At 34.6% G+C, this 14,122-nt stretch overlaps 2 protein-coding genes across 5 annotated transcripts; one reads left to right on the top strand and one right to left on the bottom strand.

Moving 5' to 3' along the window:
• Positions 4,714-9,787, top strand: LOC107609531 (shewanella-like protein phosphatase 1). 3 transcript variants are annotated; one of them, XM_016311534.2, is made up of 10 exons: positions 4,714-5,121; positions 6,032-6,132; positions 6,315-6,428; positions 6,962-7,174; positions 7,650-7,806; positions 7,947-8,122; positions 8,652-8,740; positions 8,950-9,004; positions 9,350-9,464; positions 9,553-9,787. In XM_016311534.2, exons 1-9 carry the CDS (start codon positions 4,914-4,916, stop codon positions 9,437-9,439), a joined length of 1,203 nt encoding a protein of 400 aa, XP_016167020.1. In that variant the 5' UTR covers positions 4,714-4,913; the 3' UTR covers positions 9,440-9,464; positions 9,553-9,787. The 3 variants fall into 3 exon arrangements, with proteins under 3 accessions (XP_016167020.1, XP_016167019.1, XP_016167021.1); XM_016311533.2 differs by having other exon boundaries at positions 4,715-5,121; positions 8,935-9,004; XM_016311535.2 differs by having other exon boundaries at positions 4,717-5,121; positions 7,671-7,806; positions 8,935-9,004.
• LOC107609418 (mitoferrin) lies at positions 10,600-13,670 on the bottom strand. Of its 2 annotated transcripts, none has more exons than XM_021107490.1 (2): positions 12,785-13,670; positions 10,600-11,117 (listed from the first exon to the last, which is right to left on the bottom strand). In XM_021107490.1, exons 1-2 carry the CDS (start codon positions 13,568-13,570, stop codon positions 11,064-11,066), a joined length of 840 nt encoding a protein of 279 aa, XP_020963149.1. In that variant the 5' UTR covers positions 13,571-13,670; the 3' UTR covers positions 10,600-11,063. The 2 variants fall into 2 exon arrangements, with proteins under 2 accessions (XP_020963149.1, XP_016166878.1); XM_016311392.2 differs by having other exon boundaries at positions 10,600-11,112; positions 12,785-13,667.

Genomic DNA, 14,122 nt, shown 5'->3' with positions numbered 1-14,122 from the left:
TCAATATTAATGTATTCATTTTTTTATTAAAAATATCAATCATATATATATGTTATATTAATTCTTAATTAAATAATTTATTTTCTTTTTGGAAGTGTATTTATTGAGTTCCTCTATTTAGTATTAATTAGTACTCACTCCACTGAGTATATGGAATAATATATTACATAAGCATCTATTAATCCAATTTATATCCTCACTAATAAGTAACATAGCTTATTAGTTATTTATATCTAAATAGTCAATTATGTCTCTATTTTCATTTTACATGTTTGGAACAAAAAAACTTATTTAACTAATTGAAAATATTAACATAAATAATTAGGATGAGATCATCTTGAGTTGAGTTTAATTATGTCCAAATTAATGAAATACTGTGTAATTATAGTTTACTTACTAAAATTAATATTAAATTAATTAATACCTGATTTTTTAAAAACTGTCCATGCTACAAATTTGGTCTCTTAATTTAACATAATAAAAAATTAACTATCAGACAATTTTATTAAATAATAATCTATTTTTTATACAATCAAACTATTTTTGTTATTTTTGGAATTATGTTATAACTACAATGATGTAGAGTACTAAATTTAATAATAATTTTACTAATTTCACAGTTGTACACTACTTTTACTAAACATTTTACTTTTTAGTAAGTGTTTTGTTTATAATTTGTTTATGATTAATATTTTTTACACCTCAATACAAATATTTTTATAATCTAAAACTAATTTTTACATGCATAAGAATGTCTCATTCACTATATTGATCCATTTAACCTTGTCTTTTTTTTGTTTATCTTAGGGTGTGACTTTTGAATTCTTGAAAATCACATTCAAGGTATGCATCGAAATGTTAAAGTTGTGCTATGTTTGAATTTGTGTTTATTGAGTTCTTGTATTGTATCTATTAACACTATCTGAATTAAACCTAATGAATAATATATTGATTAATGAAAATGAAAAAAATCTTCACAAACCAATATGTATAATAATATTAACTTAACTAACACATAAGACAAATATTTATTCCCTTCTAATGAGTATAAAATAACAGTGGATTATAATCATAATATATACAAGTCCTCATCCATTATTGCTTAAAATAATCAAAGTATAAACAAATGTCACAAAAAATACGCGGTAAATAACACAACATATATTTTAACTCCTAGTAAAACACAATAAATTATATCACTCAAATAAAATATTCTAAGCATTTTACACTTTATTTTAGTGTTTAACAAGTTATAAACTCATATTTTTATCTTAATATATATAAACATTGGATTTATAGGAGAAACAAAATAATATAAAACAATAAATGATGATGAATAATAAATCCAAACAGATGTAAAATATAAAAAAAAATCTTTGAAGACATGAGTGTTAATATTTTTTAATATGTTTCATTCTTCTCATTTCTATGTAAATTGTAATTAGTTTGAAATTTTTTCATCGTATAATAGATATGGATAAAACTTGGATTCTAAAGCCACGAGATAGTGTAGAATATAGACGAAGACTTAACAAGTTCCTAGACTTTGCATTTGTGAATGCATCGTCCGATGGCATGATAAAGTGTCCATGTCCTCAATGTGGGTTTCAATATATGTCAACAAGAGAGGATGCGTACGACCATCTGTTGATAAGACCCTTTCTCCCTGGATACACTATGTGGTTGCGTCATGGTGAGAAACCAGGTGAAGATAGCTCTAGTTCCACACCAGTGGTTGAAAAACCTACATTTGAGGTGAATCCATATGTACAAATGGTGCACGAGGCATTTAACTTCACAATGCCTCACGGAAGCGAGGAGACCACAACGGGTGAACATGTAGAAGACGATGATATGGAGTTGCTGTACTTGTACAATGGTCCAAGTCACGAGGCCTAGAATTTTACCGACCTTTTTGCGGATGGGGAGGATGAGTTATATCCGGGTTGCTCAAAATACTCAAAGTTGTCTTTCCTGGTGAAGCTTTATCATATTAAATGTCTGTGCGGTGTGAGTGACAAGGCTATGTTGATGACTCTGAACTTACTGTGAGATGCATTTGAGCAAGCAAAACTCCCATCCACATTATATGAAGCCAAAAAGACTATCAGAAAGTTAAGGATTGAATACAAAAAGATAGATGCATACCCAAATGATTGCATGCTATATCGGGGTGATGATGAGGATTTGACCAAGTGCAAGCGATGTGGGACTTCATGATGGAAGCGAAAGACGCGAAAGGGTTCCATTGTTAAACTCAAAATACCTGTCAATAAAAATGGAAAGCCTCTACCGGCAAAGACTTTCCGTTACTTTTCTCTGATACCACGACTGCAACAGTTATTCATGTGTAGCAAAACATCATCTGACATGTTTTGGCATAAAAATGCTGGTAATAATGATAGGTTCTTGAGGCATCCGAAGGACACTGAAGCATGAAAAAGTTTTGATGTAAAGTATCCATATTTTTCTAACGATTCGCGCAGCATTTGTTTAGCGTTAGCTAGTGACGGATTTAATCCCTTTGGAAATATGAGTACAAAGTATACCATTTGGCCTGTGATTCTTATTCCGTACAATCTTCCTCCATGGCTTTACATGAAACAGACTTCTTTTAATCTATCTATGATTATTCCTGGTCCCAAAATGCCTGGTAATGACATAGATGTTTATTTGGAGCCCTTGGTTGATTAGTTGAAGCAACTGTGGGATGGCGTTGAAACTTATGATGCTAACAAGGGAAACACTTTCAATGTGCGCACAGCACTAATGTGGACTATTAGCTACTTCTCAGAGTTGGAAAATTTATTTGGGTGGAATACTTACCGTGGGTTAGCATGTCATATGTGTAATGTGGATGCTAAGGTTCAGCGGCTGATATTCAGTCGAAAATGGTGTTACATGGGCCATCGCCGCTTTTTGAATCAGGGTCATAAGTATAGACTAGACCGGAATAGATTTGATGGGGAAGTCGAAAGCAAAGATCCACCGAAGAAGTTATCTGGAACAGATGTCTTGAGGCAACAGTCTAACGTACTAGTTTCATTTGGGAAGCAGTCACTGTGACAGCAAAAAAAGATGCAGTGGTCAAGATACAGATCAAGATGACTCGCCCTTGAAAAAGAGGAGTGTGTACTTTAACCTTCCGTACCGGGAGGATCACATGTTGCGTCATAACCTTGATGTGATGCATATAGAGAAAAATGTTTGTGACAATGTGGTTTTCACTATCCTAAACGATAACGCCAAATCAAAGGACAATCTTAAAGTTTGCAAAGATTTATAAAGCATGGGCATAAGGCCTGAATTGTGGCTGGACGAAGGTGGTAAATATCCTTCAGCAATATTCACAATGTCGAATCTACAGAAGGATGTATTCCTGAAGACTCTACAGAAAGTGGTCTTTCCAAATGGTTATTACTCTAGTAATACGGCTTGTTGTGTTGACTTGCGACAGCGTAAACTGGGTTGAAAAGTCACGACTGCCACATTATAATGGAACAATTACTTCCAATTTTGGTGAAGAATGCATTGCCGTTTCCGGTGTCAACTATGATTGCAAATTTTTCATCATTTTTCCGAGAACTCTGTGGAAAAGCTGTAACCTTATGCTGCTTGGTGAGCTTTAGAATCATGTTGTGCAAACTCTGTGTCAGATGGAAATGATTTTTTCCCATCCTTCTTCACTGTCATGGTTCACCTTACGGTGCATCCCGTTGATGAAATAAAACTTGGTGGCCCGGTACATTATCGGTGGATGTATCCAATAGAAAGGTTAGCTCGCTAATAAATCCCTTTAATACATTCAATTCATTTACTTGTGTATATATTGAGCGTTATGTCCTATTTTTGTAAAAGATATCTAGGTCGATTGCACCAATATGTGCATAATAGGGAACAAGCAGAATGCTCAATTGTGGAGGGCTATTTATCTGAGGAAATTTTGACTTTTTATTCTAGATATTTGGATAATATTAAAACTAGAATCAACTGACCAGGATGAGTTGATGAACAACCTATTGATGTCACACAACATTTAGGGGAAACTATGTTCCCAAAAATTGGAAAGGCTTCAGGGGTTGTTTCACATTTTGGACTCACTCCAATGGAAAAACATCAAGCACATCATCATGTGCTAGTCAATTGCGAGGCCATCGACCCGTCGTTTCGTTTCTTGAGTAAGTATGCACATGTAATTCCTAAACACGAGGATAACTCTTTTCACCCATTAAGTAGTAGGACTAATTTTCTGTTGTGTCATAAAGTAAATTTAGGGCAAAAACAAAATGAAAATTACGAACTCAAATAAGGTCACAATCTAAGATAGACAATGTTGTGCATGCAGAATTTTTCAGCTGGTTCAAGCATGAGGTTCCTATAGATTTAACTTGACCAATGTTTTTTTTTTTTACAACTTAGTTTGTATTCAATCTTTATAATGTTAAATTATGATAAGTGATAGTCAAAATAAGAGAATGAAACAATATTATATAGAGTTATTACAAAGATACTTAAAAAATAATTCACATTTATAAGATCATTAAAAGTAGTGATAGTTAACTTAAAAAATTAATTTTTGAATCCATTCAAATAATTATTCAATGATATTTAATTTTATTTTAATATTTATATTTTTAATTTTATACAACAAAAAAAAATTTATTTGTACTTACTAAAATAGTTGCTAATATGAAAATGCTATCTTCTCAGTTGCCATCCACAAAGGAGAGGGCCTCGAAAAAAAACAAGATTCCAAAACGCTTGGCTCACGAAATTTCTCTCTTTGAGCATTGCGGGCTTCGTGTCATGAGCATAAAAACACACTTCCTCCCTTTCTATTTTTCATTCACAGTGTATAATGGGAAGCACATAGCAATAGCATTATTATAGCAGATGGTGTTTCTCATCAAGCCATGGCATCACTGTGTCTCATGAACTCATTGCCAGTTCCACCATCTTCTTCTCACTCTCCAAAGCTCACTGAAACTTCTCTTCCTCCTTCTCCTTTGGTTCTTCATAGTAACAATAATCATAGTGTATCAGCACGTGCCTTGAAGCCCATAGTTGTTAGTGGAGACCCTCCAACTTTTGTTTCTGCTCCTGGTCGCAGAATTCTCGCTGGTTTGTCTCTGTTGCTTTATATTCCTTTGTGTTTTTTAATGTTCATCATTTTTTTTTCATTTTGCACATCCTCAAAGGGATGAAAAGATTTATTTTAAGAGTGTAATTTTGATGCATAAAACGTTTACATGGAATCACATTTATTTTGTTGGATGATCATTGACTTGAATGTAAAAAATAATTATTTTTGTTGACGTAATGTTACATAGTTGGTTGCAAATGTAAAATCGCTTTATACGAATAATACATTAAAATTAAATTTTTATTTTAAATATAGATAGTTTAAACATGAACATAGTTTATGATAGGCATAGTGGCGTCTTTTTATTCATATATTCAGACTAGTGGACAAGGATTAGTTTTTGTTGGTTGAATGCTTGAAATAATATTTATTTGCATTTTCAAAATGGGGATCATATTCATCCTGTCTTCCTCATGAATTTTTTCCCCTAGCAAATGTGGAATAATAATTCTTTTGTTTAAAGTTGAACTGGAGTAACCTAATCGGAGTTAGCGAAGTGGAAGTAATCTCTTAGAAAATGAAGTGTAAATCTTTGATCTCTTAAGCACATCTTTCTGTGCATCTACCCTCAAGTATTTCATGATGGAATTCTTATAGGATCAGCAATGCACTTATTTTACTACTAATTGCTTTTATTGAAATTTTCAGACTATATGATGAAGCATACATGCTTTATTTTATTTGATTCTCTTATATGGTGGAACTCTAGTATGAAATTCTCAATGTCAAAGTGAAAGTTTCAATGGATGGGGATGTTTTCCATTGATTGATTCTATTAAAATGGTTATAGGTTTTTTTCTTGTTAATTAGTTTTAGACATAATGTTTTTCAGCAATGCATGCTTTTTGTCTCTTATATATCTCACCGGAGCCAATTTTCGTTTAATAGTTGGAGATCTACATGGAGATCTTAAGCAGGCTAGATCTGCACTTGAAATGGCTGGTGTATTGAGTTCTGATGGTCAAGACTTGTGGACTGGTGGAGAAACGGTATGTGTCCTGTTTTTAGAAACCGGTAGCTTTTAGTTTTAAACTTTAATTTTAATTTGAGTCACTAGTCTTTTGCCAATGTGTATAGAATTGGAAATTGATATTCTAAAGTAGTTGAAAGGTTTTGGTTTGAGATTTATCACTTTAACATTGTGGATGTTTATTTTTATTTCTTGTTCTAGGTGTTGATTCAAGTTGGAGATATACTAGATCGAGGTGAAGAAGAAATTGCTATCTTGTCCTTGCTGCGATCATTGGATAAACAGGCGAAGGCAAAAGGCGGAGCTGTGTTTCAGGTTTGCCATTTTTAACTTTGAACCATGAGACAGAACTTTAGCCGCTGTCATACAAAGTTACAAACTAATAAACCACTCAAGTTATTGTCTCAAATAACCGAGTGTTAAAGAATTGGCAAGGAGGTGACAATTTCTTACACATAATACTGTAGCTTCCTCTATTAATTGTAAAACATTCGTCTCCATTTGAGTCTCATTACCAGAAATATATCGTATGAGTCGATATGAAAAAGAAAATATTTGATAGGTAAAGCAATGATTTTCTGGATTTCTTTTCTATGGATTGATATTTTATAGAAATACTAGAAACGTAGATTGATCTTCTCTTGTATTTTAAAATTAATTTTAAAAAATAACTTGTATGTTAGAGCTTGGAATAATCCCTTAAGCTTGGAGAAAGGAATAGAAAATAATTCCTATTAAACCTCGATGAATTATTAAGGAGTTATTTGTAAAATTTGAAGAATCTTGTTATTACCTTCTGCTATTTAAATTTTCAATTAACTTTCCATAATTGGATCTGCCTGATCTAGGTAAATGGAAACCATGAGACTATGAATGTGGAAGGTGATTTTAGATATGTTGATTCTGGGGCATTTGATGAGTGCAATGATTTCTTAGAATATGTCAATGATTCAGAGGATGGCTGGGAAGAAACTTTTACCGGTTGGGTTGATGTGTTCGAAAGGTGGAAAGAACAACGAACAATGTCCAATAGTTACTGGGGTCCTTGGAATTTAGTGAAGGTATTATAACTACTTCTACTTAATGTGTGCCTCTTGTTTTCACTATTGCATAATTTGTGCCCTCGGATAAGTTAATCTTTCAAACTACATTGTTTGAATTTCAAAATAGATTTCATGCCAAACCCAACATGTTGATATATCTTGCATATAATATGATCACATGTAGTCCTAGTTCCCTTTTGTATTGAATTTGATTGCAATATAATAAAATTATAGCAAATACTTTTGATGAAGCATGAAGGGCCCCAAACTCGACTATGGTATGTCCTTTTTGAGGTTATTTCCCAACTAAAAGTTTCTTTTTGACCAATAGCTAAAGATGGGTAGCTCAGTAATTTATTTGACTATATCTTTATTGCATCTGGGATCATATGGACATCATTGGAAACTTTATAAGTATTATCTAATTTGTACCTTTTTCATGAAGGAAGCTATATTACTGTGATGTTATATTCTATTATTGTTTTTGATGAAGTTTTCCAATTATTTAGGACAGAGGCAAAAGGGAGTCATTGCTAGATCAATCCTCTTTAGGCCTGGCGGCCCCCTGGCACGTGAACTCGCAAGACATGCTGTTGTACTTAAGGTCAATGACTGGGTGTTCTGTCATGGTGGCCTTCTTCCTCACCATGGTAATGGTTTTGTTAACTTGAGCTCGAAGTCTCTACTATAACAACATTCACTGCTGCTTTAAAATTTTCCAACCTTTTGTAATTCCATGTCCCTGATATCATTTTCTTTATGATTCTCTTCCCGCTTTCATTTTCTACAGTTGCATATGGCATAGAGAAGATGAACAAAGAAGTATCTGAGTGGATGAGAGGCTTGAGACAGAATGACAGTACTCCAAATATCCCTTTTATTGCCACCAGAGGCTATGACAGTGTTGTTTGGAATCGTCTATATTCAAGGGATGCACCAGATTTGGTGGACTATCAGGATAAACAGGTAGATTTTTCAATTAATAGGAAGATCCTATGTATGGTAAATAGAAATATGTTATCCCCACCTGCACCCCTTTGAAACTGTAGAGACTTCATGCAGTGTAAGTGCAAATTTCCTTTTTCTCTTCTATTAAATAACTAGAATAATCTAAGAAACTAGTTTCATGACTTCATCTATGCAAAAATGTCTGGTTATTTTATGGAAGAAGTGATGAGCACTTTATGCTATCTGTTACGTACCCTGAGAAGGGTGGGAGCAAAAAAAAAGGATTCTATTGAAGCAGCAACAGGGGTTAAGAGAATTCCTCCTTTACCCTTCATTCCTACCCGAGTTCTTGTTCTTCTATTGCGTTTATTTTGGGTACAGTTGTTACACTATCCTGTCATATATCTTGTAATTCCAATGTGATTACTTAACAACTTCCATTATTTATTTTGTGATATAATTGCAGTGAGTTGAGTAACAAAATTCTGTTTCAACCTGAATTGGACAGTGTGATAGACGGTTTGAAACTAAACAATATGATTTTCAGGTATGTTCTGTTCTCGAGGAGACTCTGCAAGCAGTTGGTGCCAAGGCAATGGTGGTAGGGCATACTCCTCAAAGTATAGGTGTGAATTGGTAAGTGAGGATTACTTCATATGCATGACGCTCAATATTGTCCCGCTTTTTAAGATGAGCTGCTAATTTTTTATATTCTTGTTCTACTTGTATTTAACTTCAACATAAATGCACATATACTCTATGGACATCTTTGTGGTGTGTTGCGGAAAAATTGCTGCTATTCATTGATATAACTTCTCTGCCTCCGACAGTAAATACAATTGCAGCATATGGCGTGTAGATGTTGGAATGTCCAGTGGAGTTCTTAATTCAAGACCAGAGGTAACAAACTTTTAGGGCTTATACATAATGTCCTTGTTTATGAGATATGATTCACACTATAGCATTTATGTTGGAGAGTATTAGAATTATATTTACTTTGTTATTTACTAAATATTATTTGAGAAAAGTGATGTGCTTCTAAGTCTTTACCTTAGACTTCACCCACTTCTCATTCCGTAAAAAACATTCATGAATTAATAATTGCTTCCAGCCGTGAAAGCAGCTCGACTCTTACCTTAGGGTGAAAATGAGTAAATTTGATGTTAGCGTTTCAATCTTTGACCGATAACATATCACTACAAATTGATATCATATGATAATCAGGTATAACGTAGTATTTTACAGGTTTTAGAGATTATAGATGATAAAGCGAGAGTCATAAGAAGCAAACGAGATAGATACAGTGAAGAACTTCAGGTTGTTGCATACACTTAAAAGAGACAAGGATATGGTTTATTAGGTATGCATCTTGAATTACAAGTCCCTTGTCCATTAAATATAAACTAAAAGAACAATCTCCACTGATGCAATCTGCTTTATTTTTTCAGTATTTTGCAGGAAAGTACATGTTGCATGCATCCAGCTATTAGTGAAGTCCAACAATGGCAAATTTATTCAATGCACATTGTTGTTAGTTGTTTGCTTCACCTTGTGATTCTATAACTAACTTTGACAATTCAAAAATGTTGTCCCATGCCATATAATTTATTCGATATCAAATTTTCAATGTCTTGTGAAAGTTTATTTGTGTGAAATCATATGATAGGAAGATAACTAATTTTTCTTTTTTTTTACAATTTGGTTAGGTATCCGCATTATCATCCAAATAAAATGGTTCATTATCATATATTGCATTTATATTTTTTCGCACAAAATATAAATGAAATTCTATGCACTCATTGTCTGTCCAAGTACCCAAAATATAAAATAAAATCATTCAGTAAATTTCACACTCTGTTTTCTATTTTTCTTAGTTGATAAATGGTGAAGACAACTGTATAGCATCTACAAAATACCATAACCCTCTTCCCCATTGATATATATATGAGCCACATCTTCGTATTTTTTGTGGACTACTTTACATCTTTTTAGAATCGGTGTAGTTTTAATTTTAAAAGTAAAACTCTTAATTTCTATTTTGGATTAATTTAGGTGTCAAATATATACTCGATACTCTTTAATTCAGGATGTGTTAAAGATATTGTTATTTGTAGACTTATCTTAGAAAATTACTCTTAGCATCCCATTTCATATGTTGGTCATAGCTATTTTGTTTCCGGTCTTCAATTTTTAGTGAGTCTACATTTATAAAGGTGCTTTGCAATCATTCAGTATTTTTAGTGAGTCTACATTTATAAAGGTGCTTTGCAATCATTCAGTATTGTGAATTTCATGAAAATAACTGATTTTGAAGAAAATGCTTCACATGAATGATATATTTGATGCACTTATTGTAAATTTGCAATGTTGGCTGTTTTTGTACTGAAATGATTTTAAACATATAATGTCTACACACAATCAATGTAATAACTGAACATAGATAACATTTCAATGGTTGAACAACAAGTAGAATAAGTGGAGAACAAAAGAAATCATAGCGTGAAATGACATCCATTAATTTCTCTATTAAATGTTTCATGGAAAAAAAGTTTACATTGTCATGAAACCAAGGCCAAAATTTCAAGTAAAGGTGTAATCCATAGAATAATGTTATGTCCAATGACAATAACAAAATTCAAACCACAACAAAAAGGATCAACTTCATTATTAAAATTGAGATTGTGTACAATAAAATAGTTTCTTCATTCATAGGTTAATCCAATTCAGGGCTAGAAAAAGCTTGGTTCTTCAGAGTCATATTTGAAGTGCTTTATTCCAACTCAAAGTGTTATTTAAGTGACAGTGTCAACATCCTTTGGTTGATTGAAATCTTGAAAAAAGGACTTTCCCGCTTCGTATGTAGACCAGCAGATAGCAGCTGCAGGAGCATGAAACAGCATCCTTGGAATCCATCCTCGCATCAACCCTCTGTATCCATCCTTTTTCACTATAGTTTTAATTACATCTTGAATTGAACCATTCGTGAACCTATCGCATCCACACACACCCTGCACCAATGACCAATGTCAAGACCAACTTTCCAATGAAATGAATGAGAGCACGCCCCCCATTGATTTGGTTTATAGCATCATACGTATGCCAATGGATACCAAACATTCATATAATATAAGTTGTTGCACAATCCATCAATTTCCAAATAAACTATCAACTGAACGAGATTAGACACCAAATTAGAAAATGAAAAAATATATACCAAGGGAAGATGTTGATCTACAAAAGATGTTGTCATTCCATTTTAAACTAATAAACAAAATGCATCAAAAGTCAAAAGACAAATGGAACAAATGATATCTGTAGACTATCATAGACCATCGTCTTCAGCTGCACTCCGGTTCAACTCAATCATCACATATGCAAGATTTGAACATGCCTATAACCCTCTTGTTAATACAATATTGGGGGGGAAAAATGAAGTTAACGTAGGCAGACAAAAAGGAATCTCTAGGAGCAGTTTGATCCTCATTGAGTCTCAACACACAAACTCCCACTAAGGTCATCTGTAACCATCCCATCAGTCCCATCACTATGTCCTATGAACTACCTGTTAAAGGCAACCAAGTTACATAAATTGATATTTTCAGAATGATTAGTAGACATTTTCTTAGGTGGAATCATAGGAACAGATGGCATTAAAACAATTACCATTTTTTCCTGCCAATTTTACTATCCCCTTTTTATGCAAAACAGGTGTTTCTAACAACTAAGGATAGGGAAAAATGAGAAATTTAGGCCCCCATTCCAGAAATTTAACTATTACACCCTCAAGCTTGTAGAACGGACTATCCAAAGTTGTACTCCTAAAGTAATCTAACCTCATCCTTTACCCATGTTAATCAAAGTAGTTCCTGTTTGACTACTTTTTTCATGGACTATTCATTGATGTTGCAGAATAACTTTCACATGAAATCAATATCACCACAACATAAACCATAATGATTAGTAGACATTTTCTTAGGTGGAATCATAGGAACAGATGGCATTAAAACAATTACCATTTTTTCCTGCCAATTTTACTATCCCTTTTTATGCAAAACAGGTGTTTCTAACAACTAAAGGATAGAGAAAAATGAGAAATCTAGGCCCCATTCCAGAAATTTAACTATTACATCCTCAAGCTTGTAGAATATTGTTATCCACTACTTTTGCCACATATCTGAACTGGACATAAATTCTAGGAAGAGCACATTATTCAGGGTAGCGTTACTCAGATCAATAATACAGCTAGGCCACTATACTAACCAGTTGGCTAATGCCTACATGCAACCAATGGTCAAAGTCAACATAATCAACAATACAATACCTCTACATACAACAAATAAACCCAAAGGGCAGCCTACAGCACAAGGCTCCCAACTGATGGGATCCAAAGAGGGCAGATATACATAGCGTTAATCTGTCATGCAAACAGGCGAAGACGGTTTCTAAGACTCGTCATAAAATATGACGCTTTAGTACTAAAGAAAGTCTAAAACAGCAAAGTACATATAACAAATTTTCCTTGTTCATACACTGAATCTTCCAGTTATGCACTATGCCATTCAGACTATAGTGAACTACAGAAACAAATTTTAACATATAACAATAACAACCTCAATTAAACTAAAACAAAATGCAAAATTTGGGATAACAATAACAATAATCATTGATAGACCAATATACCTGACACTGCAATTGAGTTTTAACAACATCCAGCGGCGTTGTGACTGCAGAAGCCAAAGCACCGGCAGCAGCCCCGGCTGTGGCATGAACCACCAACCTCTCATCATCCACGCTCTCCGGCGACACCTCCATCAATCCTCGCTTCGCAGCCTCATATGTTGCAAAATGCACCGCCGTGTACGGTGCATTCATCAAAATCGTGGTCCTATATGAAGCATAAAACGCCCCAAACCCTTCCTCACTCATCACCCTCTTAACACAATCCCAAACACCCTTGTAACCACTATTGCTCAATTGGAGCCTCTGCTTCACCATATCCATAGGGGTAAAAACGGCGTCGCTCGCCACCGTGGCGACAACACCAGAAGCAGCGTGAGCAATGGGGTTATTAGGGTTTCCACTGGAAAACCGTTTCTTGCAGGTCTCGTAGACGGAGAAATAGACGGCGTGAGCGGGTCCTGCGCCAAGGCCCATGGCGGCGATGCCGCGGTAGAGAGCGGAGGGACCCTCCGATTGGAGAATTGAACGGAGGGCCTGACGAACGCTGACTGACTTGATGGGGCAGGAGCCGAGGGCTTGCATGTGGGTCTTGACGGTGTCAACGGGGAACATTGCCATGTGCTCCACGCAGCCGGCGATGGAGCCGGCGATCATGAACTGCCAGAAGTGGAGGCCGTCGTGTGCTGCGGCAGCGGTTGTTACGGCGGCGGGGAGATTCTCTGGCGGATGGAAGTCCGGCCGGAAATCGGGGTTCTTTTGAAATTTGGCGGTTGCGTCTGTGGCCATGAATTTGGGAAACTTTCTTTTCCCTTTTCAATTTAGGGTTTGAGTTAGAGGGACAAGATAAAATTAAAAAACAAAAGTGGGAAAGCTATGTGATTAGGTTTTGAATCCAAATTGGTGTGTGAAAAATTGGATTCTTAGAAGGTGGGGTTATTTGGGGTGCTGTAATTGGGCGTAGGGTTTGAATTTGACTTTTGGTTTGTTGTTGTATTGCCATAAACGATTAAGATAGGGTTAATTTCATTACCATGGATGGTGATAATGGTGATTCTGGATTCGCAGGGTTTCAGAGTATTGAGCTTTGATACAGGTTTTAGAGAAGTCAAGAATGGGAGGCGGAATTGGAAACTGATGGATTGATCGATGCGTAGACTTTTTGAATCTTTTGTTTTCTTTTTGATAAGTTAGGGCTCTTGGCCTCTTACTTCCTCCAATAAGTTGGGAATCGTATTCTTTTTTTTTCCCCAACGAGGTAGAAGAATAATTAGTGTTTCAGTTTTGCACGTAACAGTAGAACTCGATTTTACTTCCTGCTTGTTTGCTTGCTTTTTTTTT

Source organism: Arachis ipaensis, chromosome B07, assembly GCF_000816755.2.
Source record: "Arachis ipaensis cultivar K30076 chromosome B07, Araip1.1, whole genome shotgun sequence".
Classification (NCBI taxonomy): domain Eukaryota; kingdom Viridiplantae; phylum Streptophyta; class Magnoliopsida; order Fabales; family Fabaceae; genus Arachis; species Arachis ipaensis.
This window is presented reverse-complemented; position numbering and strand designations above follow the sequence as displayed.

What these genes read in the sequence shown, in the direction of transcription:
- LOC107609531 (XM_016311533.2), top strand. Translation starts at nt 4,914, where the DNA reads ATGGCATCACTGTGTCTCATGAACTCATTGCCAGTTCCACCATCTTCT. An exon ending in TGGACTATCAGGATAAACAG is followed by an intron (nt 8,123 to 8,651) that starts GTAGATTTTTCA and finishes TATGATTTTCAG; the next exon opens with GTATGTTCTGTTCTCGAGGA. An exon ending in TTCTTAATTCAAGACCAGAG is followed by an intron (nt 9,005 to 9,349) that starts GTAACAAACTTT and finishes AGTATTTTACAG; the next exon opens with GTTTTAGAGATTATAGATGA.
- LOC107609418 (XM_016311392.2), bottom strand. Translation starts at nt 13,570, where the DNA reads ATGGCCACAGACGCAACCGCCAAATTTCAAAAGAACCCCGATTTCCGG. An exon ending in AAACTCAATTGCAGTGTCAG is followed by an intron (nt 11,113 to 12,784) that starts GTATATTGGTCT and finishes TCATTGGTGCAG; the next exon opens with GGTGTGTGTGGATGCGATAG.